The sequence below is a fragment of the Lonchura striata genome, chromosome 25 (assembly GCF_046129695.1).
Source record: "Lonchura striata isolate bLonStr1 chromosome 25, bLonStr1.mat, whole genome shotgun sequence".
NCBI classification, from domain to species: domain Eukaryota; kingdom Metazoa; phylum Chordata; class Aves; order Passeriformes; family Estrildidae; genus Lonchura; species Lonchura striata.
This window is the reverse complement of record NC_134627.1, coordinates 6,724,924-6,752,291: the sequence shown is the minus strand read 5'-3', so window position 1 is coordinate 6,752,291 and position 27,368 is coordinate 6,724,924. Positions and strand designations below refer to the sequence as shown.

Genomic DNA, 27,368 nt, shown 5'->3' with positions numbered 1-27,368 from the left:
ATAATTCCAACAACTGAATGTTGGGTTAGTAGCACTTTGATAGTCCTCACTCATTTCCTGATCTAACCCTTTGCTTTAATTGAACAAGATTAGACTGAGCTCTTACCCAGAAGCTGGGAAAGGGCTGCCTGAATAGGATTGATTTCTTGTTCAGGGACTAGGGAAAAGTGGTTTTGATTTGACAAAATTTTCATGAAATGTTGGGGTTAATTAATCCTAATTTTTCACTTCAGCTGCTGAATAGACAAATCAACTACTTGCACACCACTTGCACCATAATCTATGAAAAAGGGGTTCCCCCACCCCTTTCTGTTCCCCATAGGTGTCACCCTTGAGTTTAACGTGGATGTGTTGATTCATCTCCAGGATTTTATCCAGTCATCATATGATTTAGAATTCATGTATTTCTTTGGAGCTGTATTATATAATTCACATAACTTTAATTTCTTTATGTACCTGACTTGTTACACCTAAATGTAAATAGAATGTTAATATACCAAATAGACTTCTGGACACAGAGTTTTCTTTGCATTGCAGAAAGATAAAGCTTTATTCAAGGGATTATTGTTCAGCAGAGAACCAAGTGCACTGCAGAGTCCTGTGTGTGAGCACAGTGATCACAGTGATGGACAGCATGAAAAGGGAGAAGTAGATAATTTTAGGAAAAGCCTACTAGTTACTAATTTGGATTTCATGAATAGCATTTGGAGATCAGTCTGTGCACGGGGTAGGTCACAGCGCGTGTGGGCTCTGCGGTAGCGCGCTGTGGGCCGGGTGCTCCCACGGCACTGACAGGACCAGGGCAGTCCAACACGTCGGTGGTATCTTAACACACTCTTGACTGCCCTGTGGAAAGAAAGAACAAACCAAGAGTCTCTTTGCAGCACTGACATTTCAGACTCATCCACTATTTAAATATCCATTTGTTAGCAAAAGCATGGGAAGGAATTTAGCCTGTCTCTGGAATTGGAGCCAAACCACTTTGAAATTAAGAGCTTTGACTTTAAATAGTTTAATCCTTGCTGCAATTGCAGATGTGGAAGCCATAGCACAAGCTTGGTATTAACAGGAAAAGGGATCAAACACAAAATACGAAAGCCATAAGTTTGGATGCTCTTTGAAAGATTTCTTACCTGCCTTCTCACTAGATTGACCGTGACAGTAAGAACTAGAAGAGTGGGAGGTCATACCTCCTCCTTGGAGACCTCCTTGACAGGACCTGTAAAAGGAAAGGTGATTTAATGAAGGGAGCAATAAATACATACTGACATCATGTGCAGTGCATGTAACAGCTCAGCTTTTCCTGGATCTTGCAAATATATTTTTATATAATTTTTTTCATTTCATTCTGTTCAGCTGTATTTTCCTAGAAAATTGTAAAAGCAGAGACATCAAGAGACTGTTGCAGTATAATTCTTGTACTCTCACAATCCAGCTGTACTTGTTTGTCTGCTGACAGAAGGAGCTTCATTACAATTTAGTTTGGCACGGTGATTCCTCTCATGGAATTCACTCCGTGCAAACAGGTCAAGAGGAACTGATTAACTCAAAACCTGGCAGTAACAATCTGCTCTGTGTTTCCCTTGATGCTTGATCTGCTTATGAGGTTTTTGATAAAGCCATTTCAATGCAGATGCTGTGAAAAAAAGGTGCTGAACTTAGATTTCAGCTACAGAGAAGTAAAATATTCCGCCCTGTCTTCCATGAGTGCCAAGAGAGAAAAGCTTGTGATAAAATTTGGGCCCTTATTTGCAAATAGAGAACAAACCCAAGGTCCTGCTGCCCCTCCTGCAGCAGCGCCCGGTACTGCTGGATCTCCTGCTCCAGGCGCATCTTGATGCCCAGCAGCATCTTGTACTCCTGGCTCTGACTCTCTATCTCACAGCGGATGCTGGCCAGCTCCTCCTCGATGCAGTTAATTTGCGCCTGGATTTGTTGCAGCATGCGGCCATAGCGAGACTCGGTTTCTGCCAGGGAGTTTTCCAGAGAGCTTTTCTGGAAAGACAAATCCAGGAGTTGAGGAGCAGAGTTCTACGGCTCCCTGCCCGTGCCAAGGAGGGAAGGGCCCGCAGATCCTGCCCACGTACCGTGCTGAGCTGTGCCTGCAGTTCGATCTCCAGGTTCTGCATCTCGCGCCTCAGCTCTGTGAGCTGGTGGCTGCTTGTCTGGATGTCCTGGCTGCTGGAAGTGACCTGCTGGTTGACTTCTTGGATCTGCAGAGTCAAACCCCAGAGACACTTTCTGAGCCCCAAGAGAGCAGATTTGCTGAATGGGAGCTCACATCTCCAGGGAGCCTCTCCCTTTCAGCCAGTCCCGGTACCAGGGTGTCTGGGTTGTGCCACCAAAGGAGACTCCAGTCTGGGCATTGCTACATACCTTGACCTCATACCACTGCTCTACCTCCCTGCGGTTCTTCTCAATGATCTGCTCATATTCATCTCTCAGGTCATTCAGGACCTTTGTCAAGTCTTGTCCAGGAGCAGCATTGACCTCCACGCTCACATCGCCACCAGTCTGGGACTGGAGCTGCCTCATTTCCTGCAGGGAGTCCAGAGAGGGATACAAGAACACACACAGGTCATTTGTTGTGCTGGGGACTGTGGGCAAAGCTCTACCAAGGAACAGAGGAATGACAATCCCATGGCATAATGTGAAATTCACTTGATGTGTGATGGTGGGAGCCATGAATAATCAACGGATTGTGTATTTGGCTGTGCATTAGATTGTATATCATTGGATATAATTGGATCATACCTCTTCATGGTTTCTCTTGAGAGCAATCAGCTCATCCCTCAAGGACTCCAGCTCGGATTCCAGGGCAGACCGAGTGGTAGTGAGGCCATCCAGGATGTTCCTCAGGCCATTGATGTCACTCTCCACAGTCTGACGGATGCCCAGCTCGTTCTCATACCTGTACCAAAGGAAAGCAAAGCATTACACACTCATTTCATTACGATGTGTAGGCTTGATCATACCACTTTAGACAGGACCTCATCCATCTGCATTCATGAGTCTTATAAAATTTCTCAACCAAAATAGACAAGGTTCACAGGGAGCTACTCACTTCATTCTGAAGTCATCGGCAGTCATCTTGCTGTTATCGATGTCCAGAATCATCCTGTTGTTGTCCACAGTGGCAGAAATAATCTGCAAAAGGGGAAGATGGAGAGGAATCTTGATGTGTTCTATATTTCCAGGACAAGCAGAAAGAAGACTCAAAACTTTGGTAGAGTGTTAATGCTAGTCTTGAAATTATTTTATGGAATAGTGCAAGGGCCACAGAAAGCTCCTGAATTGTCATAGCACAGGGACTGGTGTGTGCAAGGTTTTGCCTTTCCAAAGATTTTGATGAAAGAGTGTATTGATGCGGGAAAGAAGAGAAGAACATTTATTTTGGGAAATGGCCAAGCCCCATGGGGCTCTGCACTCGGAGTGTAGGAGGCAGTGTGGGCTTTGCCCTGATGCTGTAAATCATCTCATTACCAAAAAGGTTGATTGTAATGGAAGACCTCAGTCCTTCCACCTGGTGTCTGTAGGAGTGCAAAGGGACAGAGGGAGCTCAGATCTGCCATCCAGGTGCTTTGGCTTTGCACTCCATCCAGCTGATGTGGCTGGGAGCAGAGGGAAGCACTGCAAACCTCACACGTCTGCTTTGGAGCCACCTGCACAAGGTGGGATGAACATTGCGTGAGCCAGCGTGTCTGTGGCTGGTGGAGCTTCTGGAGCCTCGGGCTGTGCCCTGGTGCCTGTGGGCTGCTGTGAGGGTTTGCTCAGCCCGGGGACGGGAGGTGCAGCTCAGCAGGTTTGTGCCTGCGGTACCAGCAGCAGCACGGCCGTCCTGCGGGTGGTAGAGCCCAGTGCTGGGGACAGAGGGAGGAGGAAGAAGCCAAGAGGAAAGAGGAAGAAGCAAAGAGGAGAGAGGAGCATGTGGGAGACGGAGCCCCGTGTGCCGGGATGATCCTACCTGATTTTGGAGTTGTTCGATGGTCTGGTAGTAGGAGCTGTAGTCCTTGGAAACGCTGGGAGCTTGTTTCCTGTACCACTCGCGGATGTGGTGCTCAAGCTGAGCGTTCTCTTCCTCCAGCCTTCGCACCTTGTCCAGGTAAGAGGCCAGGCGGTCGTTGAGGTTCTGCATGGTGACCTTCTCGTTGCCGCTGAGCAGCAGGTCCCCGCCAGGGCCGCAGATCCCCGCGAAGCCCCCGCCGAAGCCGCCGGCAAGGCTGCCCATGCTCAGGCCGCCCATGCTCAGGCCTCCCCCGTAGCCCCCGCAGGCTGCCCCGCCGTAGCTGCCGCCGCCGATGACGGAGGAGGCGTAGCGCCGGCAGGACACGGAGGAGCTGCGGCCGCTGCCGCCGCCGCAGGCGCCTCCACCTCCTCCTCCGCTCCTGTACGAGGTGCTGGATGTTCTCTTGATGCTGCAGCTCATGGTGAAGGGATCAGATCTTCAGCCCCAGATGCAAAGCTCTGCGCAGCGAGGTGCAGGAAATCAAAGTGCAGCAGGCCGTCCTTGCTGGTGGCTATTTATACCTGCCCAGGTGGGTGTCACCTGCCAGGCAGTCCAGCTTCCCATGGGGTTTGCCAGCCATAGTGCTCATGCTGAAAGTGATGTGCTAAGGGGAATTTCTTCTGGGGCCTGGGACAGCCCTCCCCCCAGGTACTGGGTTTGCATGCTGATTCACACCAAGCCTGCACTGCAATTTCGGGTGGGTGGCTGTGAGTTAGATTTTGCTGGAGATAGTTTGTTGCTGGCTACTTAGTGAGTGAGACTCATTTTAATAGCTGTTCTTTGTTCTTTGGAGTAATTTTCTTTTGTCCTGAAAACAGGTGTTGAAAGCACCACCTAATCACTCTGCTTTAACCTCAGATTTTGAGAAGTGTGAACTCAAGCACCCTTTGCCTCAGAACTGCCACTTCTGAAAACAGGATATCTTAAGAATTTTGGCGAGAATCTAGAATTTAGGTTTAGAATTTCTTTTCCCTAGAAAAGAAAGCTTACTGTGGGCACTACTCTCAGAATACTTAGTGGTAAATCACAGTAGAATGACCTTACCAGCAGCGATGATATTTCTATTGTCACCAAACTCTGGTGGTCACTTACAGGAAATCCTCCTGTCTCATGCCCTGGCATGTATGCAGTGATGCCATTTTAAAGTTGTGAGTTTTTAAACATTTTTGTGCATATTTCCAATGACTCAGAGGTTATCTTAAACTGAAATATGTATGTGAAATCTATATACTGCATTGGCTCTATCCTGGGAGAGGAAAGAAAGGATTTGGCTTGGCCAGATGAAGGTTGAGATTGTTATCAGCTGGCTCTTGAGGAAGGAGGTACCAGGGCTGTTTGAAATACAGAACAATCCTGTTATCCATGTAGGAAATAGCACAGTCTGGATTCGAGTGTGTTTGGGCTGGAAACTAAGGGGAGAATTTTTACTATGGGAGGCAGAAGGATCTTGAAGAGTTTCCATTGCAGGAGCTGTGGATGGAAGAGAGAGTTTCAAATTTGATCTCAGTCAATTGATGTTGGGGATTTTATCCTTGTGTAACAGAGGTAGCTGTGATGACCCTCTAGATCCCCCTTACCTTCTGTCTTCTGTCCCTTGGTGCTGCACCACTGCACCATTTTGCTAAGGGTGCAGATTGTGATAAGCCCTTCTTTGGAAAGGAAATTTTACCTTTAAATAACTTTTGGAAAATGTGAATTTTAAACCTGAAAGACAAGGGGCCTCATTATGTGAGGGTTGAACTTTGATGGAAATACATCTGCACTTGAAAGTTATAATTTCCCCATATTTTTTGTTGTTGGTTTCTTCATTTATGCTGTAACTTATACACACCCTGCAGTTGTGGCTCAAACAGGATTTTTTTTCTTAGCCACAGTGATTATGAGATCCATAAAGTTACTAATGTATGTTATGGCTGACTGAAGGATCATGGAAAACCATTCACCCTCTTTCTTGAGACACCACCACCCCCATATCACAGATCCTTTGATCTGCATAATTATGATTGTTGTTTTATTGGTCGCTGTCTAATTACCCACACGTCAGAACCAGGTGCTTTGCATATGTTATTGCGACTGAGTCATCATTATTAAAATTTAAAAATTATTTTCTCACAGGGTGTGATTCCTTAGTCATATTTTCCTCATTAGATTGTTGAAATGCACTTTTATTCTCCTCTATGAGAAGTTTATTGCTGATTGGTGGTAGTGCCAGAGGTGTTGATTTTATATCTCCTTCTCGGCATCATTGCATCACAGCACCTGGCCCAACAATTTCTGACATTTCCCAATGCTGTAATTTCATACTGTCACTAGGTGCCATTTCTCTGTCTCTCTGTTCCTCTCTTCTTTTTTGGATAGGTGAGCTAATCATCCTTACTGCCATAACTGCGTCCCAAACATTTCATCTCTAGACTGTTCTGTAACTTGGGGGCTATTTCCTTGTTTCCATGTGCATTTCTGGCCACTGTCCTGTGGACATGGCTCTTGGCCTGAGTTGGCTGTTGTGAGTGAATTTGGACCCGCTGATTTACTTCACAAGCCAAAAGAGCCAAGACTGTTCAGGAGCCATTACCTTTCACAGTGACAGAAGGAGGTCAGACGTGTCCTGCTGTAGAAGATGTTGAAACTCCTCAGCCATTCAAAGGTACTGTAAGAGCTTCAAAATCACATTTTCCCCTGGTAGACCTTTTGCTCATAGTGCACCCCATGGACCTCTGCAAGTCAGAAGTTTGTTTGAAGTAGGAGTGCTGTAAATCCTTTCCAGTGCTGTTTACTCCCTGGGGAAGTTGGATGCTCCAAATTTGCAGAAGAACCAAAAGCAGCCTGTGGTTTCCACAGAGGCCGTGATGCCATTACTGGATGTATGCCTTCAGTCACACTAGAGGGAGTGGACAATCCTAGATACAATTACTGGTAATTAATTGTTTTACAGTAAATGAGTCAAATGTGGTCTTGGTAAGAAGGGTGCTACTCCCTAGAGTTTCATCAGGGATTCCATTTGAGCATTCCTCATCCGTCATTGTCCCACAGCATCACTCAACCTGTGCATTTGTTCAGTTCATTCAGAGCTGTAGGATTTCCACAACGCCTCATTCTGTGCTCATCTTTCTCTTATGTCACTCCATGGGGTGGGCTCATAAACTTGCATATGTATAGACCTACAGAAAATCCTATTAAATGTGAGTTACTTTAATTGCACAGCTGATTTAAATCATTACTCACAGCCCTTCCTACCACTGAAAAAGGACAAATTTAGAGATACTTCCCAAGGGAAATTAAGCTCTTCCAGCAGAGGGATCCTTTCCTGTTCTCTTTCTCTCTACCTGCTGCCATCTGCTCCTGTTATCAATGATGGCCACTAATTGAATTCTATATTCCTCCCTGCCAAAGCCTTTTTTCCCTATCCTGTAGATCTTTTCAGAACACTAAGTAGGTATATGTATGGCTTTTTCTAAGAACACGGATGAGTGAAATGAGCACTGGGAGCAGGCAGTTGTGTCAGAATACCTGATCACAGAAATAGCACAAGTTTTCTGGAGCACCCGCCAGCTTTGGATGGAGGCTGTGTGTCTTGCTGTGCCTTTGGCACACCTGTGGCGTGTGTTGTCCCTAGGACAGGCCTTGGCCCATCCCTTGGTGGGTGTTAGTGCCCCATGGACCATCAGGAATGTGTGGAGGGCATTGTGCTGTCAGCAGCAGGACTCCAGAGTGAGCTGATCCTGCTGTAGAGACTCCTGAGGACTCTTCTCAGTGCTGCTCACTGCACCAAGACCTAACACTCCCAGATCAGCTCAGAAATGGGGACAGACACTGCAGCTCTGGAGTTCGCAGGAGTTCTCTGGGTGAGGACTGCATTTTTGATCATTCTGATGCTTCTTTGTGTTTCTGGAACATTAGAAGGAAGCAAAATAACCTTTCAGTTCTTTACTTATATAAATTAACTGTAATTTAAGGTTCCATAATCTGGCCTCAAAAGAGATGTCTCCTTCAGCTGCTTTGGCTACAGTAAATACAGCTGACACCTGAGTGAGCTCTGGCAGCCTCTAGAGAAAAAAAGTCACGTTTGCATTTGCTTTACATCACTTTCTATACAGTTAAAACCTGAAGTGAGTTTTTATTCATTGTAGATAGGCTTTTATTCACACAAAATCTTGATGCTGGACTGATAAGTCAGTTTTTCAACAGGTGTAGAAAGTGTTCTTTGTGCACTCACTGCAGGCTGCGGTCAGGGTGCTGTGCTGGCACAGCCAAGGCATGCAGTTACTGAGAGAACACCTAAACAAAATCAAACTCTTCTAAGTTGGTTGTGATGGGGAAGTGTTTAATTGCGTTACCCTAGGAGATCAATCCTTCAGTCTGAAATGAAATGGGAAATACTAGAAACCAGGTTTAATCAGTGGGGAAGGGACAAACAGGACAAACCTGTAAGTGATACATGGCTGATTTTGTGTATCTGGTGCACAACAGTCAGAGACTGAAAAGGGACTTCACTGTGATCTTCAGAAAGCAAAATGCATCTAAAGGAGCTGCCCTAATTTAGTATTGCTCTCTCATATCTAATTTTGTTGCATATTTTATGTACTTAAGCAGTAAAATATAGAAAATACTTTCAATGAAAGGAATGTGTCTCTCCTTTCTCTTAAGGCAGAGTATCAGCCAGCTGTGTGTACTAACAAAAATCAGGTTCTTGGTATGATATCAGTATTTAAATTGAAATTTCTATCATAAAACACTGGAGTGGTTTTGGTGCATGACACTAAAGGGAACAGATCCATTTTCTTGCTGTCTCTTTCTCCCAACAGAAGTCAGCAATACGTCATTCTCTGTGCAACAAAAGGTGTAGAAATACTTGTGAAGAAGACCCTTCATACTGGAACAACCTCTCCTGAGTCACACCTTCCTTCCCACAGTACTCTGGCTGTGATGAGGTCGATGGACTCAGATAACTCACAGTCGTACCATTGGGCACAGTTTAGTAAATTAGCAGTTAATCTCTGGTAGTTACCCATCATTTTCTTATTTTCTTTCTTTCTTTCTCCTTTCACTCACATAATTCATTCTCTTTAGTACAAGTGGCAAGGCAAGGGGCCAGAAAGCAATCCCTTTGTGACCATTAAAAAACAAAATGGTAAATGGTGTTTAATGTCTCAGGAAGGAGAAAAACTGTGTCAAGAACTGACAACAAGATTTCTGTTTTCAACCTTATACCTCTTGCTTGTGAAGAGAGAGTTCTGCCAGCCTGAGCTGGCAGTTCCCCTAGGCAGAGGCTGGCTGTTGTCTCACGTCACACAGCCATGGTCACAATTCCTGATATTTCTTTTCACTCAGTGGTTCTATCCCAGCACTGTGTCCATTCTCCTGGTGCAAGATGGACTGTCCTGAGATCATGTACCCCATACAACCGCACAGCCCGTGTTTGGCGGATGATCTGGATAAGTACCCACGTGAGGTTGGTTAAATTTATTTTCTCAGACATGTTGTGATTTGAATTGCAGACATAAAGGTTTATTAGAGCAGAGTTACCAGCAGAGTGTGAGCCCTTAACAAAGAATGAATTGCCAAAGACAAGTTGAGTAAGCCAAGCATTGCAGGGAGGAGGAGGGGGTGCTGGGGCAGGTGACCAGGCTCATCTTCCAAACCCTTCCCGCTGCCCCGGCCGTGCTGCAGAAGTTCTCGGGTGTCTCTCGCCGCCCATGGTCGGTGCATCTCAGCTGGACGCTGCCAGGGTCTCTCCTGCTGCTTTAGCACACTCTTGACTGCCCTGTGTGAGCACAGAGCAAATCACTGCCTTAGGGGAAGTCTGAGCATTCCTGCTGAGTGAAATTCTTACACCTCACAGTGTTAGCAGCAGAGGCACAGAGGCTCCATGCCCAGCAGCATCCTGAGCGATTTCTCAGAACTGTATTTTTTTATTGTTACAGTAACCAAAGAAGTATTTCCCATCCCATAAAGTCTATAAACTGTATTTTATATTTAGGCAGAGGGAAGAGCAACACTTGCTGTATTTTAACCCCTGATTCTGCTGCAACAGAGAAATGAGGTTTTTCACTCCTGGGCAAATGGATCTTGGAATCTTTCCCAACCCAAACTAAAAAAACTTTTTTCTGACCAAATAAATTGCAGACATTGGGGCAGATGTAACCCACTAAAAATAGCATGCCTACAAAGTGTTGACTTACCTGACATGTCTCCACACTGAGAATGAGAGTAGGAAGCAGAATATGACTGGGAGGATTTTCCACCTCCTTGGAAAGCTCCTTGGGAGGAACTGTAAAAAAAAAAAAAAAAAAAAAAAAAAATTCATCAAAACCTACTAACATTGGATATTCAGTTGAAAGATATGATGATGTAGCCTCAGGGACAAGGGGTCTCTACGGGTAAATAAGTACATGAGGATTTCTTTTTACTCCCTTGCTATAATATGAAATACATACACAAGATCCTGCTGCCCCTCCTGCAGCAGCGCCCGGTACTGCTGGATCTCCTGCTCCAGGCGGGTTTTTATACCCAGGAGCATCTTGTACTCCTGGCTCTGACCCTCCATCTCACAGCGGATGCTGGCCAGCTCCTCCTCGATGCAGTTGATCTGTGTCTGGATTTGTTGCAGCAGGCAGCTGTAGCGAGACTCGGTTTCTGCCAGGGAGTTTTCCAGAGAGGTTTTCTGGAAAGACAAATCCAGGAGTTGAGGAGCAGAGTTCTACGGCTCCCTGCCCGTGCCAAGGAGGGAAGGGCCCGCAGATCCTGCCCACGTACCGTGCTGAGCTGTGCCTGCAGTTCGATCTCCAGGTTCTGCATCTCGCGCCTCAGCTCGGTGAGCTGGTGGCTGCTTGTCTGGATGTCCTGGCTGCTGGAAGTGACCTGCTGGTTGACTTCTTGGATCTGCAGAGTCAAACCCCAGAGACACTTTCTGAGCCCCAAGAGAGCAGATTTGCTGAATGGGAGCTCACATCTCCAGGGAGCCTCTCCCTTTCAGCCAGTCCCGGTACCAGGGTGTCTGGGTTGTGCCACCAAAGGAGACTCCAGTCTGGGCATTGCTACATACCTTGACCTCATACCACTGCTCTACCTCCCTGCGGTTCTTCTCAATGATCTGCTCATATTCATCTCTCAGGTCATTCAGGATCTTTGTCAAGTCTTGTCCAGGAGCAGCATTGACCTCCACGCTCACATCGCCACCAGTCTGGGACTGGAGCTGCCTCATTTCCTGCAGGGAGTCCAGAGAGGGATACAAGAGCACACACAGGTCATTTGTTGTGCTGGGGACTGTGGGCAAAGCTCTACCAAGGAACAGAGGAATGACAATCCCATGGCATAATGAGAAATCCACTTGATGTGTGATGGTGGGAGCCATGAATAATCAACGGATTGTGTATTTGGCTGTGCATTAGATTGTATATCATTGGATATAATTGGATTGTACCTCTTCATGGTTTCTCTTGAGAGCAATCAGCTCATCCTTCAAGGACTCCAGCTCGGATTCCAATGAAGATCTAACCAGAGTCAGGTCATCCATGAGATTTCTCAGGCCATTGATGTCACTCTCCACAGTCTGACGGATGACCAGCTCATTCTCATACCTGTGTCACACACATAGAGACAGAAAAATGGGGAAATGAGATGCTGACAGTCAGTAGCACACATCCTTTTAAGATCAGTATTCCAGTAAAATAGGATGACTCAGTAATACCACCCAGGGCAGTCCTCCCTTGTCTTCTTAGATGATGATGAGAGGGATTTGACAGACATGCAAGGTTCACAGAGAGCTACTCACTTCATTCTGAAGTCATCGGCAGTCATCTTGCTGTTATCTATGTCCAGAAGCATTTTGTTATTGTCCACAGTGGCAGAAATAATCTGCAAAAGGTGAAGGTGGAGAGGAGTCATTCTGTGATCTAGATTTCTAGGACAAGCAGAAAGAAGGTTCTAAGCTTTGGTAGGGTGTTAGTTAGGGACTTAGAATTGTTTCTTGCAGTAATGCTGGGGCCATATGGGAGGGTAACGATTCAGATTTACTTTTCAGGGAAGCTTGTCCTATCACAGACCATCCTGCCAAAGCCATGATGTTCCTCTTCTCAAGTTAGGGACTGACCCCATGAGCCCTAAAGAGTGTTTGCAGCCATTTCTATATAAAGTGCTTCTTCATGGTGTCTGTTTAATCTGTTTTTTTTTGGTATTGTGAGACCTCATTGTAATGGAAGACCTCAGTCCTTCCACCTGGTGTCTGTAGGAGTGCGAAGGGACAGAGGGAGCTCAGATCTGCCATCCGGGTGCTTTGGCTTTGCACTCGATCCAGCTGATGTGGCTGGGAGCAGAGGGAAGCACTGCAAACCTCACACGTCTGGTTTGGAGCCACCCGCACAAGGTGGGATGAACATTGCGTGAGCCAGTGTGTCTGTGGCTGGTGGAGCTCCTGGTGCCTCGGGCTGTGCCCTGGTGCCTGTGGGCTGCTGTGAGGGTTTGCTCAGCCCGGGGACGGGAGGTGCAGCTCAGCAGGTTTGTGCCTGCGGTACCAGCAGCAGCACGGCCGTCCCGCGGGTGGTAGAGCCCAGTGCTGGGGACAGAGGGAGGAGGAAGAAGCCAAGAGGAAAGAAGAAGAAGCAAAGAGGAGAGAGGAGCATGTGGGAGACGGAGCCCCGTGTGCCGGGATGATCCTACCTGATTTTGGAGTTGTTCGATGGTCTGGTAGTAGGAGCTGTAGTCCTTGGAAACGCTGGGAGCTTGTTTCCTGTACCACTCGCGGATGTGGTGCTCAAGCTGAGCGTTCTCTTCCTCCAGCCTTCGCACCTTGTCCAGGTAAGAGGCCAGGCGGTCGTTGAGGTTCTGCATGGTGACCTTCTCGTTGCCGCTGAGCAGCAGGTCCCCGCCAGGGCCGCAGATCCCCGCGAAGCCCCCGCCGAAGCCGCCGGCAAGGCTGCCCATGCTCAGGCCGCCCATGCTCAGGCCTCCCCCGTAGCCCCCGCAGGCTGCCCCGCCGTAGCTGCCGCCGCCGATGACAGAGGAGGCGTAGCGCCGGCAGGACACGGAGGAGCTGTGGCCGCTGCCGCCGCCGCAGGCGCCTCCACCTCCTCCTCCGCTCCTGTACGAGGTGCTGGATGTTCTCTTGATGCTGCAGCTCATGGTGAAGGGATCAGATCTTCAGCCCCAGATGCAAAGCTCTGCGCAGCGAGGTGCAGGAAATCAAAGTGCAGCAGGCCGTCCTTGCTGGTGGCTATTTATACCTGCCCAGGTGGGTGTCACCTGCCAGGCAGTCCAGCTTCCCATGGGGTTTGCCAGCCATAGTGCTCATGCCAAAAATGATGTGCTAAGGGGAATTTTGTCTGAGGTAAGTAAAATGCATTATCCTTCAGTGCAAATATGTCTTAGTTGATTCACACCTAGCTGCACTATAATTTTATGTGGGTGGCTCCTTGTTGAATATTTTGCTGAACAATGTTGTATCCCTCAGTTTCTGTTAATCTGGCAATACCTCACTGGTAACGGCAGCTAATGAAGTTTCTGGTTCATTGTCTGTGTCCATAATCTTTTATGATTTGAAACTCAGTAGCTCAGCCTTAGCCCTCTACCCGAGATCACAGACATGATTCATAACACCAGCAGCCTCCAAGGGACTCTTCATTCATTGATTTATTTCAAATTACATCAGCTTCAAACAAATCTACTTTAATGCACCAAAATGAAAATTTTTAAGACTGCATTCCCATGTCTGTTACAGAAGAAAACTTGACTCTGAATTTTTCACTCTGTTGAATAAGGTCCTGCTGGCATTCAGCTTTCTCTGAATATGCAGCATGTGGATCACAGTCTTTTTTCTTTTTGAGGAAAACTCTGTGTAACAGCCACAAAAGTAGCATTGTGCAAGGGAAAAGATATTAAATCTTTTCCTGTCAAAGAGCTCAAAATTTTATTGTAACAGTTTTAAATGGACTCAGAGGAAATTGAGAGGAGAAATATTTTACTTTGCATATTTTCATCACTGTATTTAAATAGTAATTTCTCAGAATACATACTTGAATTATATAATATGATGAAAAAGTAAGTTTTATTAAAACAGCCAAAGATTAGATCTGAAAAAATATCATCATTACCTGAGCTCATTTCAGTGAAGGGTGTTTTGCAACCACAACAGAATACCTTGCACCACCCAACAGAGAATGAGAAATACTTGTGTACTTTTTTCCACTGCCCATGCAATAGGGAATGGCACTGAGCTGCTTTTTCCATCTTTACTAATCAAGCTCCTGTGAAACTGCGAAAAGCCTTGAACATAAACAAATTTTCAGATTTCCAGCTGTGCATTACTTATCAGCATTGCAGCTCCTATGGAAGAGTCATTGGGCTGTGCAAAGGAAGCACAAGGAGCTGCTGGTTCCTACTGTGAATTGCCACCTCAAAATCAACTTATCCACGGAGAGGGAGGATGGCTTCAACCTAGAGGTGTTTGAGGAAAAGGTTCCGTATTACACTCCTCTCTCTGGCTGTAGTTATGCAGTTCTGCTCACCCTGGTAGCTCTGTTAACCCAAGGTGCTGCCACCATCGCTGAGGGACCCTGCCCTGGCTGGCACTGGGGCTGTCCTGGGCTGGCACTGGGGCTGTCCTGGGCTGGCACTGGGGCTGTCCTGGGCTGGCACTGGGGCTGTCCTGGGCTGGCACTGGCTCCACTGGACACGGGGAAACTTCTGGCAGCTTCTCACAGAAATCCCCCTGTATCTCCTGCTACCCAAACCTTGCCACACAAACCCAATTCTGTGTCTTATGGATGTAAAATTATCTTGGAAATCCTTCCTTCCTTCCTTCCACCTCGGTCTCTTGGTAGCTGCTGCCTTCATTCTGTTTTAACCCCTTCTGGACTTCACTGTATGGTGTGTAGCACTTAGTGCCTGTTGGGCAGCAAAGTAATTAGGAGTCAGAGAAATAAATATTCTTCCAAGGTTAGTTTAAAGCATTTACTGACATCAGTGGAGATCCCTGTCCCTCTCCCTGCACCTGTAGGAGGTGACAATGCAATTCCCTCCCTTAGAGGGCTCTGGAATACCCACAGTTCTTAATCCTCACACCATTTATCATGAACACCGTGTCTCTTTCTGGATGGTGTGTGTAGTAGAAGTTTCTAAACCTAAATCAAAGAAGGAGAAATAAGCATTAGTAGAATCTCACTGTTCCTGTTCCATGTCCTTGGCAACATTTATGAAGCACAAACTCTGTTTAACAAGCCTGCAAAGGCTCATCCATGCCAGCACAATGCCAGCACACTTCAGCTTGGCGTAAGTGAAGTGTTTCTGTTTCCCTGAATGGTTTCCAAGTGCTGAGATGGCAGTGTGATGTGTATTTCTGGAAATCAATTTTGTGTCTGTTCTCTCAATCTGTACTTACATGCATCTGTTGTGTTACTCAGCAGTGCTGCTCCTCTTTTGTGGAACTCACATTTTGTTTCTCTCAACTCAACCCCAGAGGCTCCTCCCTTGTGTGCAGCCCTGCACCTGCAGCTCAGCCTGCAAGGTTGTGTGTAGGTGTGGTGTACCCTCCCCTTGGGCAGCCTCACTGGAATTTTGGCCCCTCAGTTGCTGGGATACATTGGTAGCTATATACAGAAGTGAACATTCCAGGCCCTTTTACATGTACTAAATTTCTCAGAGATTGAAGGCAATTGCTGTCAATATTAACATTTTATGGAAATGAACTTTGTAAAGTTCCTGTAAACAATATTTCCCTTTCACTTCTTATAATTTCAAAACAAGATCCCTTATCTGTGTGTTTCCAGGTTAAACCAAGGAGTACCCATCAAGGTTTTGTGAACTGAAACACTAATTTCATTTTACAACCACAGCTCTGTAATCATTAGTGTTCCTTTGTGGACACTCACGTGCTGCCAGCACCATTAGAGTCACTGAGCACTGAGGTTCTGCAGTCCCTTTAAGGCTAATATTCATCTGTTTGGTCTCAGAACTCAGCTCCTGGGAATATCTGACACATTATAAAAAAACAAAGGCACAGCCAAAGAAGATTCTGATCTGCCCCTACTGTTCAGAAATTGTGTTTTCTCTCTAAATTTTGTTATCAGCTACTGGAGTGTATCATCAACCTCTCTATCTGGAGGTGTGTCTTGGCATGACTTCATGTTTTCTAAGTGTTTACACCTACAGAAGGAAAGAAAAACTCCATACAAGATTCTAGTTGCATCAGACAGAAATTAAATTTTATTAGAGACATTTTCCTGATTCAGAGCAACCTGAGTACCAAACAGGTTGGATCTGTAAAGCAGCAGTTTGAGTGCCAATGACCAAAGCTGCAGAGTTTTGTGGGCAGAAGCAGCACAGAGCATGCAGGGCAGGGGGAGAGGTGACATCTGCAACTCCCAGGAACTGTTCAGAGCATCATATTTCCTTGGGAGTGTGGGGAATGCAGTGGATTTGGGCCAGTTTCCTTTTGGAAGGTCTTGTGCTAGAGGATCCTTGATGTAAATTCTTAGTCAAAAGATTTTCTTCCATATCCTGTTTAGAGACAAAACAAGTACAAACTTCATCAGTCCTGGCACTGCATGTCTGACATACCAGTATCCCTCAGACATTGGGATTATGTGGGAGTGGCTATAAGAATTCCAAAAGCAAAAAGGAAAACTCCTGCATGGCACCAAGGCTGCAGGATTTATGAGATTCTGCAAAGAATGAGACAGATGAAAAAACCAGCTGAGGGTAAACTACAAGATCAGCTGATATCACCTACAAAATGGAATGGAAATGGACTGTGTGGTCTGGAAGTGGAGTTGATCCTTTGCACACAAAGAGGAAAGAATTGTTAGTAACAGTAAATCTAATACTTCCCAGAAGTTTTCGTTTATCTTCAGTATTGTTTGCCTCTGGAAGAGTATTTTGGTATAAATTAATGCATAAATTAGTCAGGATGTGACTGAGAGAGGAGTATGTCCATACCACAGTTCTCACCTTGGCTCTCGCCGCCACCCCTGCACGACTGGGACTGGGAAGATGAAGAGTAGGAGTGGGAACTGCTGACGCCTCCTGAGGTTCTTCCTCCTCCTCCTCCTCCTCCAATGCATCCACCACCGCTTCCTCCTCCCATTCCTCCACTTCCTCCTCCCATTCCTCCACTTCCTCCTCCCATTCCTCCTCCACTACTTCCTCCTCCTATTCCTCCTCCACAACTTCCTCCTCCCATTCCTCCTCCCATTCCGCTGCCACCACCTCCATATCCACCACTCATGCCACCACCTCCTCCTCTTCCTCCTCCAGAATAACCACCACCTCCAATTCTACCACCTCCCATGCCTCCTCCCATGCCTCCTCCTATTCCTCCTGCTGGGATTCTGCAAAGAGAGAGAAAGAAGGGGAAAAAAAGTTAATCAATAGAACTTTGCCATCTGAAGGCCACTGAGCTACAGCTGCTGCCCAGGAGCTAGCACCTCTCTGGGCCATGCTGCTGGTTAGAACCCAGCACTGCACAGCAAAACAACTGAGGCAGTGCCAGAAATTATCCCCTCTTTCAACTTCAACGTCAATGCAAGAGCTTTTGGTTTTCCCACATTCTGCCTAGGGATTCCTTGCAATATTTAGCACATACATCAGTGTCTGGCTCAAAATCAGAAAGAAGAGATTAAAACTTTAGCTGCTGTTTCAGGCACCATTTCCAAGAATAAGCTGGCACTCTGCATAAGTGAGGCTGAAGTAGCTTGAACTTTCAGAAACTTTTATAAAGGTTTGGAAAACTTTGGTCAGTTTGGTTTTTTTGTTTGCCTTTTTTTTTTGCTTACAGTCTTTTCCTGCCTTTTCAGTTCCTGGCTTTCCTGGAACCAGGCTTTCTTACATGGGTTTCCTTGTCCAGCCCCAGACTGGTAGTTCAAAATTTCCGCATTAATTTTTCTTCGCATGAGTTACATTCTGAACAGAATGAAGTATCTCACACTTGGGAGGCAATCGGCCGAGACAGCCGCATCAGCCTCATTTCAATACAAAAGCTGTTTTGCAAATCTCAACCGTTACATTTTCTGCCGGTGCCTGACCAGCAGCTGGGTGTCACACAGTGCTGTGTTCTGTCAATACGTACACAAGGTCCTGCTGCCCCTCCTCCAGCAGTGCCCGGTACTGCTGGATCTCCTGCTCCAGGCGGGTCTTGATGCCCAGGAGCATCTTGTACTCCTCGTTCTGGCTCTCCATCTCACAGCGGATGCTGGCCAGCTCCTCCTCCAAGGGCCCGATCATGGCCTGGATCTGCTGCAGCTGCATGTTGTAACGACGTTCTGTGTCTTCCAGGTTGGATTGCAGAGAGTCTATCTGCAAAAGGAAAACAAAATGCAGTGTTTATGGAACTGTGGTGATTTTAATTTATTTTTGTGAGGGAACAGGGGATCTTCACAAATCCTCAGAAAAAAGTATCATTGAAGGTAAGTAATCCAATATCCCATTCTCTTTGGATGGATTACTTGCTGGCTGTGCCTCTTCTCACATACAGATTGTGTCATGGTGAAGCAAATGCCTTTCCTTACCATGCTGATCTGTGACTGCAGCTCAATTTCCAGACTCTGATATTCACGCCTCAGCTCAGAGATCTGCTGGTTGCTTGATTGTATCTCCTGGCCACTGGAGTGGACTTGTTGATTAACTTCTTCCATCTGAAAAATTAATATCCAAAAATGGAGGCATTTTTTATAACTAGAAAACATTGTGGGTTTATCATAAAAGCATCAGGAAATAGATTAATAATAATAAAGATGCCATTCAGACTGTTTATTTCCCACAAGCCACTCTGCCAACACCCTGGTAATTCACTGACTGCTGGAACACAGAGACTCTACCTGTTTTATGACATAACTGATATTCCAGGACCGACCTGTTGTAGGAAACTGCCTAAAGTAATTAATTGTCCCTTAAATAACAAATGATAAATTGCCTTTCATGAGCTGTAAATAGGTCCAGTACTTTGTGAAGGATTTAATTACCAAAGCTTGCATGTGCTTTACCTTGGTTTCATACCAGCTTTCCACCTCCTTCCGGTTGTTCTCAATGAGCCTCTCGTACTCGCAGCGCATTTCATTCAATTTTTCCATTAAGTTAATGCCAGGAGTAGCATTGACCTCCACATTGACATCTCCACCAGACTGGCCTTGCAGTCCTCTCATTTCCTGAAAAAAGATCACAAAAACCCCATGAGGTTCTCAAAGGGTGAAGGTAAGGAGGAATGGCATCAGTTCAAATAAAGGGCAGGAAAAGTACATGGATCCTCACAGAGCTCCAGACTCCAGCAAAAGGACCTTGCCTGCCCTTGCCATGGAACAATTCTGATATTCCTGAGGCTCCAGTGCTCACAGCCAGGCACTGCATGCAGGCATTGCCTTCACAGGGTTATGAGGAATTCTATGCAGTGTACTCTTTGTGAGAATCTTTTCTTCTCACTGAGAAATCTCACTGAAGAGAGTAAAAATGTTTTCTTTTGACTGCTCCATACAGTCTATCCAATTTTCCTTCCATGAGTTCAGCAAGCAAACTGTAGTTGGTACTGAAAGCCATTCATCCCTCTGGTCTCCCATGCTCCTGGTGTCTCATGACACCAGCTGTGGACAGCTATGGCCTCTACACATTCCTCAACATCAAAGCTGCCTTGTGTCAAGTTGGATGATCAAAACCAGTGGCCAAAACCTGGTTGCTGCTGGTGGAAAAAGTGAGGGGAAATTCTTTGAGTCTTGTGTTGCCTTTAATTATTGAAATGTGAAGAAACTTACCTCCTCATGGTTCTTCTTCAGGAAGATCAGTTCCTCTTTCAGGGACTCAAACTGTGTCTCCAAGTCAGATCTGGACAGAGTCAGTTGATCTAAAAGTGGGCGTAATCCATTGATATCACTTGCCACACTCTGGTGCAGGGTGTATTCAGTCTCATACCTGAATGACAGACAAGAAAGAGAGTAAAAGTGCTGCCAGACCTCTTTGTTTGGTGTATCAGTTATGGACAGTTCCCATCTTACATCTCTGGTCAGTTCTTAGAAGAAAGGACCCCATTCTCTTTCTGTCTTCAATGCTGTGTTTGATTTCAGTATAGTTTCTCTCTGTGAGATTTATACCATGAGGATTATGCTTAGAAATCTACATGCAAGGATGGAGAAACTTAGAATGGAGTCCCTTAAATGTATCTCTTTAATAACTTGTCTGGAGAAAAATAATAATGAAAACCCAAAGCAATCCTTCTCAGAATGCTCTTCCCAGAAATTCTCTATTCTGTGATTGTAGCTAAAAGTCTCCAGCTTCTACAAAGATTAATTTGTAATGGAAACTCATTGATAAAGGGATAAAGGGATAAAGGGAGGCAAAGTGGATGGAGCCAGGAAGGGAGTGACTCACTTCAGTCTGAAGTCATCCACAGTCATTCTGGTGTTGTCCATGTCAAGAAGCATCCTGTTAAGGTCCACATTGGCACCAACAATCTGAAAGGGAGAGGGCAGGTGTTATTCAGTCATCTTTTCAGTCTGACAACAGAGACAAGCAACACCTATGCACAAACACCTTGCACAAGGGCTTTATGGCAATGTCAAGCCTTCAAGCCTAACTAGAACTGCAGGAGCTATTGAGAGAGATGAGATGATTGCTTCCAGATAAAAGAAAGTACCTTTATTGTTAATTTTGATTAACAAATATCCATTAAAAATACCATGTTGGAAAGAATAACCAAATTAACTCCTCATATTCAAAGAAGAACAAACAAACAAACAAAACCCCCGACCGAACCAGCAAAAAATAGTGGGAAAACAGAATTTCTATTACTTTTGAGAACAACCACGTTCACACAAGAGATACATGACTATTAAATGGCTGAGGGCTGGAATGAGGCTAGCTTCACATGCTGGCTCATCCTGTATATTCACAAAAACAATCCAATGAATATGGCAATAAGAGCACAACGCAAGCAAGGATTAAGCCTGCTGTTCAAGAGTGAAGAACGAGCGAGCAGCAGCCCAGCGCTGCAGGGAGCATTGCACAGGCCATGTGATGGAGCACTGGTGCTGATCTGCCACTGCACCCAGCAATGCTTCCTGCACCAAATAGACGTGTGGCAGAACACGTGGACAGCAGCTGGTCCCCACGCCACTCTGCTTCCTGGCTAAACCACAGGAAGGGGAATATCACCCCAAACGGGAGCCTTGTGCTGCATGGGGAAAGCGCCATTCCAATAGGAACCTGTTCCAATTTAGTCAAAGTGCATCATACCTGGTTTTGCAGCTCTTCAATTGTCCTGTAATATTGGCTGTAATCCTTGCCCTGAGAGGGAGCTTGATTTTTGTACCACTCCCTGATCAGATGCTCAAGTTGGGAATTTTCTTCCTCCAAGCGTCGCACTTTATCCATGTACGACGCCAGGCGATCATTGAGGTTCTGCATGGTCAACTTCTCATTTGTGGAGAGCAAGCCAGAATCCTCCCCAAAGCCCATGCCACCAAAACTGCCTCCGCCATAGCTGCCACCACCACCAAAGCCACCGCTACCCCCAAAGCCAGTAAATCCACCTCCACTGTATCCACCACCTCCATAACCACCTCCCATTCCCCCAAATCCACCTCCTCCTGATCCAAGTCCTCCTCCCATACTTCCACAGCTCATTCCTCCTCCATAACTGCCACCACTCATTCTCCCCCCATAGCTACCGCGGCTGATCCTGCCACAGCTGCCACTGCTAAAGCCTCCTCCATAGCTGCTCCTGGAGCCTCCTCCACCAAAGCTTCTCCCAGAAAAGCCCCCGCTGCCTCCAGAAGAGGTGTATCTTCTCGAGGACATGGAGGAGTATCCTCCAGACCTACCCCCTCCACCACCTCCACCACTGCATCTTCCACCACCACCACCTCCTCCTCCTCCTCCTCCACTGCTAATTCTAATGGTACTGGTCGAAGATTTGGTGCCACAGCTCATGGTGACAGCAGGCAAGAGTCAAACCACAACCCCAAATTTAGCTGCACAGCCTGATAAGCTTCAGGACTGCAAATGTTCATCCCCAGCTCTCTCTATTTATACATTTGACACTGGGTGTCACCACCAGGGTGTTTCCTTCTCCCAGGGCATTTACCAAACTTCTTGTTTGTGCCAAGAATAATTTGCTGAACAGTATTTTTGTGCAGCTATCTCAGGCAATCCAGCCCACATATGGATTGAGGCTTGTTAAGGTTGAACATCTCACTTCTTTTGGGTGACATTCTTTTCATTTAGTGCTTTCTGGAGTAGGTACTTTCTCTGCTAAGTCTTTGTAGCTGCTATTGCTAAAGACTGCTTGTTCTCTTTTGCTCTTTCCAACTTTGTGCATTTCAGATTTTCTACACAACTTATGTTCCTTTTCTCACCATACATACTAGTGCAAGAGTTTTATTAATAGGATTGTGTGACTTGTCTGTAAAGATTGTACTTGTGTATCCCTGCCAGCACTTAGAGAACATCTTATTAAATATGAGCAGGCTATTTCAAGCAATGCAGAAGGATTCTTGTTTAAAAATCAAAATCCCTCCTTTGTGAAGAAAGCGCTAGGGCAGCACACAACCGGACAAGTCCTAGAATTCAAAAAGAAAAATCATACTGAACTTTTTCCAACAAAGCACTGTTGATCTTAAATAGAAGGAAGATCAAGGAAGTGTTAATTATATTATAAAGTCAATTGTATCCTAATTAGAAGTTGTTTTATTTCAGACAATGATTTAAAAACTAGTGTGTGGGAAGACTTTTTATCATTTAATATAAAGCAGCTCAGTCTCTCTATTGTTAATGTGTCATATATTGTAGGTGATAATTATATCTACTCTTCTTAAAGCAAAGATCCTTGAGATTAAAATAGCATCCTGAGAGAAAAGCTGAAAGACTTTTTACACAAATCAGTAGAAATCAGACTGTTGAGGCCACAAAAGAAATGACCCCAGACTTCAGTGTTGCCCTGATCCCCAGAAGCTGACCCTGGATGGAAGGGTTTCCATCCTCACTGGCTAGGCTGGATGCCAGAGCCGAGTGTCTGAAGGCAGATGTGCAAATACCAGCACAACACCAACATTTGTGTCTTGCTATAGATGGACCCTAACTGTCCCCAGTTTGCCCAGGAGAATGTGCACAGTTTCCCAGTGACAGTTGTATTCTCCCTGAAATGTCTTCATCGCCTGCCCTCCTCTCTGTGGGGTTATGGAGCCTTTAATGACTGTAGGCAGTTATGAAATGTAGCAATCTCCCCTAAACCTCGGGTGCAGGAGCAGAGGGCTCTCCTGAGGAACAGCCATTTGTGCTTTGCTGTCCTTCTCCCAGCCAAAATCTCTTGGAGATGACAATGCAGCACAATCCTTGCCTTCCAAAGGCTGCCTTGGTGGACTCTTGATTGTAAATTCAGGATTATTTACCATTTACCACTTTGTCCTGGCCTTTGTGCCATGTCTGCACCATCATTGCTCTATTGCAGCTTATGCAATTGCTTTCAAAACGTCCCGATTTTATCTTGCCATTTGATCTCTCAATGGCTGAAACATGATGAAAGATTCTGAGCAGTTTGGTGATGGAATAATCTCTCCCAATTCTCAGCTGTAGGCTGGTAGTGACACTGCAGCAGCATAAACAGTTTCTGGGCTTTAGCACAGTCTGTTATTGGTGCAGAAAGAAGGAGTTTGCTATAGGCAAAATGGTTTTTCTTCTTTTGTGCTGTTTTGCCTCTGGGTCTGGGTAATGCTGCTTTGCTCAGTGGGACCCTTTGTCACAAACTCTGCTGTGGTGAGTAAAATTGATTATCATGTTCAAATTCCCATCAGTGATTCCAGGGATATTCCTTAGACATGCTTTTCATAGTCAAGATAGAAGATCTGTGGGTTTGTTAGTGATAGTAAATGCAAAATTCTCTGGAGTGATTAAAGAAAGAGTAAAAAAATTGCCAAAATAATACCCTAATCTGTTTATTTATCTTCTAACAACCCACATTATTTCCTATTTTATTTACTGGTGTCTTTTTCCATATATAACTATTCATATAAGGGATTTGAACATACAGAAGAGTTCTTCTGGTAAGGGCAAGTTTTATTTCAGGCTTGGAGAATACTTTAAAAAATAACAACAATGAAAGGAAAGAAAGATTCAAACCACTAAAGGCGGAGAACTTTCACTCACCTTGACATTTCATTTTAGCTTTGTATTGTTACCACTCTTTGTATGTAAAGGAGGATCATAAATCACAGATTTTGCCTATAAGATACCTTTTAAGCCACATGCTCATAGGATATTCCTATTTTGTCTTTAGCATTGCTGCTATTTCATTTTTGTTAGTAGTTGCACCTTGGTGTGGAACACCTTGGTTTATAGGAGCCCTGCCGGCCATGAGGCTGGGCCATATTCCTGTGTATTCCTGGAACTGAGAACTGCCCTTGGGATGTTTGGTTTCTGTCACAGTCACTGTGTGTCTCTTTGGAATAGGACACTGAAGTGTCTGAATAATACAGGTGAACGATGAATACTTCATCCTCCTCTAAAGCTGCACAACTGAATTCCCTCCTGGCTGATTTTGAAACATTTTTTGATTATTTAATATTTGACTGTGCAAATACTTGTAAACCAGAGAAGATCTGTTCTGTGGACAGAATGAATTTTTCATATCTGAGCTCATTAGAAGAGTCTTTAAAGATTTTTGTTCTCTGATGCTTTTTGCTAATATATTATATGGATGCTGTAAAGTTATGGAATTACCTAAAAAGAAACCATCAGGTTTAGGACCATCTCTCATCTCTTTCCCATATGTGATGCACAGTTGAATCATTACATTAATGTTTCTGTGTCAATGCAGCATCCATACCTTATATAACATTGCTGTTTCCCAATGGGAGCAGGGTGAGGACCTTTGTTACTCCAGGCACCAGCAGTGCCCAGAATGTTCCAAGTGTGCACAGCCTCTGCTCGGGCTCAGCCCAGCTGAGTGTTCCTTCACTCTCACTCTGTTATTGTTCTCCTTTTAATCAGGCCTCCATGATCTGTACCAAAGAAGTGACTTCCAACCACCAGAGTGATGACAAACCCTGGGAGCAGCCCATGCTGCAGAACTGAGAGGCTTTTCCAACAGGCTGGAGCTGCTGCATTCCAAACAGGCCTGGAGAAAAGGTGTTTTCCCTTTTGTGCCTGTGTGCTGAAAAATTGAAACATTTTCCCTTAATTCAATGTCATTCTGCTGCTTCAGGCAACTACCAGTTTCTTTTCATCTATCCAGTGACCTTTTCTCATCACTCTTAACAGAAATTTTTATAAGAGAGCACCTCAGAGACGGTGCTCACTCCTCATTTGTGCTTCAGCTCAGAATGTTCTAGTGAAATCACTGTCATTTCTGAAGAAATTTAAATTAGACCCAGCAAAGCAAACTAAGGCAGCAGTGGGCTTGCCTGTGAAGTTTAAAACTTCCAGCACTCTCCCTTTTGTGCAGGATAAACCTGGACCTTCTATGCAAGGAGGCTGATGTGAATAACAGCTGTTCCTCAGATCCCAAAAATGCACACATGGGCTTTGCCATGTAGCTGTGAGAGCTGTGGGCCAGGGCGTGTGCCCCACAGCTGGGGACACTTTGCAGGCTGCTAATTCCCTCCTGTCAGCTGTCAGTGTTTCTAGCAGTTTCTGAGCCACAATCAGAGTGGTCCCACTGTCATTTCCCCAGTCTCCTACAGAGTGAAGGCAATTTGATTGGAATAATTCCTTTTGTTGGTAGCCAGAGAGAACAGCCAGAAGGCACGGTCAGAACACCTGCCAAGGCTCCTGCCTCTCTTGGAGGTGCAGATACCTCAGTCCTTTTGGGCTGTGCAGCCTCAGAGCCCCTTGGAGCTGTGGGCACGCACACTGGGATGGCTCTGGTCAGTGCAGTGTCCTGTGAGATGGCACATGGAGGGTGGGATCCTGGCCAGCCTGCGGAGACACTGGTGTGGCACCTTCTGCTACTGCAGCTCATGTGGGGTGGGGAAGGGGGACATCCATGGCATCTGCTCTCCTTGCAGCATAGCAAGGGAGGAAGGTCCTGCTGGGCTGAGCTCTGCAGAGGATTGACACACTCAGGGACAGCCCAGGTGGGCTCTGCCTTCTCCCACAGTGACATGATGTACTCGCTGCACTCATTCTGCAGCCCATGAAGATGGATGGCCTGGGTAGCATTTGGCAATGAACAGGGCTAACAATGAATGCTCAACGAAAGAGACATCAGCACAATATATACACAGGCAATTTGGAAGTGACATCTGTGCTTTCAGATAGACACATGGATTGCTTGGGAGCTCTGAAGCCAAACATACAGGAGTGTGTGCACGTTGCTTTTTGCCTAAGGTTGCTCTGAAGGTCTTGTTCCAACACGTACAGCAATTACCATCTCAGAGCACTAATAGGAGCACCAGATAAGTATCCGAATTGCAACACTTTGTGCTCATAAAATTAAAGCTTATTATGTTGATTAATGACTAATGAGATGCATGCAAATAAAAAGTGCAAAGTTCTCCTCACTCCTCAGTATTGCTGCTGCCCCACTTTGAGCCTGCCCTAAGCTTTGACAGCTGGCACTACAATGTTTGTATTTTTTTAGTCCTGCTTTGCAATGGTTTGAGTTTTCCAGCTCTGTTCCTCCATGTAAGCCTGTTTTCTCAGTAAGCAAGTTCCAGTGATAACCCAGGTGCAGATTTTGTAATGCAAAATGTAAAAAGGAAAGAATCCTTAAAACTGGCTTTTTCTACTGGAGTCTTGTAAGAAACCCTCTCATTTTAGTCTGCTTTTTGTCTGTAATGAGTGCTAATGCCATGATTAAGTAGGGGGTTTTGTGAGTTTATTGGTTGTATTTATTTTGTCACATACCATAGCACGCAATAAACCATATTATGAAGCTGATTTACATTGTATAGGATGCAAACTCATTGAATGTATAAACATTATAAAAACATCTTGTTAAGAAAGACAGAGATTTTAGATAAAGAAAAGATAGTACAGTCAATGCTGAGTAGTAAAAGTAGTAGTAGCAGTATATTATTTATCCTTATGGCTCATAAATTGTTACTTACTATAACATATCAAAATAAGCATTTAAATCAGCAGCAGAACTGCACTGAGTATTGCATCACGCTGCACCCTCATACGTGTCTGTGCTCAGCACTGGCTTCTCAGCCCCTGAACTGCCTCACTGCCCTTCCCACGCTCCAAATTCCAGTTTCTGCTTTGCTTCCCCAGGGATCAATTCAGGAGAATTTCTTCAGCAGGGTTAAATGCAGAGATGCCTGATAACCAGCAGTAAAATACTAAAAGTAAGTTATATTTTTGGAAAGAAGGACAGGAGCAAGAGGTGTCTGTGGTACCACAGTGGCAGAGAGCACTGAACTCCAGCATGAACAAGCTGCTTCTCTGAGTAAAT

General features: G+C 45.4%; 3 protein-coding genes and 1 long non-coding RNA gene across 4 annotated transcripts in view; 1 reads left to right on the top strand and 3 right to left on the bottom strand.

Moving 5' to 3' along the window:
• The window catches only part of LOC144247463 (uncharacterized), a 135,836-nt gene that overhangs the window by 54,851 nt on the left and 53,617 nt on the right, over positions 1-27,368 (top strand). The gene's annotated exons all lie outside the window — the stretch shown is intronic.
• LOC110471859 (keratin, type I cytoskeletal 19-like) lies at positions 432-4,426 on the bottom strand. Its single transcript, XM_077788423.1, has 8 exons — positions 3,965-4,426; positions 3,065-3,147; positions 2,755-2,911; positions 2,377-2,538; positions 2,088-2,213; positions 1,769-1,995; positions 1,134-1,219; positions 432-846 (listed from the first exon to the last, which is right to left on the bottom strand). The coding sequence occupies exons 1-8, from the start codon at positions 4,424-4,426 to the stop codon at positions 827-829; spliced, it is 1,323 nt and encodes a 440-aa protein (XP_077644549.1). The 3' UTR covers positions 432-826.
• On the bottom strand, positions 9,452-13,123 carry LOC144247461 (keratin, type I cytoskeletal 19-like). The gene is made up of 8 exons (XM_077788295.1): positions 12,662-13,123; positions 11,778-11,860; positions 11,427-11,583; positions 11,049-11,210; positions 10,760-10,885; positions 10,441-10,667; positions 10,186-10,274; positions 9,452-9,767 (listed from the first exon to the last, which is right to left on the bottom strand). Exons 1-8 carry the CDS (start codon positions 13,121-13,123, stop codon positions 9,748-9,750), a joined length of 1,326 nt encoding a protein of 441 aa, XP_077644421.1. The 3' UTR covers positions 9,452-9,747.
• Positions 16,173-21,907, bottom strand: LOC110471894 (keratin, type I cytoskeletal 17). The gene is made up of 8 exons (XM_021532948.3): positions 21,212-21,907; positions 20,348-20,430; positions 19,735-19,891; positions 18,976-19,137; positions 18,502-18,627; positions 18,063-18,289; positions 16,946-17,325; positions 16,173-16,495 (listed from the first exon to the last, which is right to left on the bottom strand). Exons 1-8 carry the CDS (start codon positions 21,905-21,907, stop codon positions 16,470-16,472), a joined length of 1,857 nt encoding a protein of 618 aa, XP_021388623.3. The 3' UTR covers positions 16,173-16,469.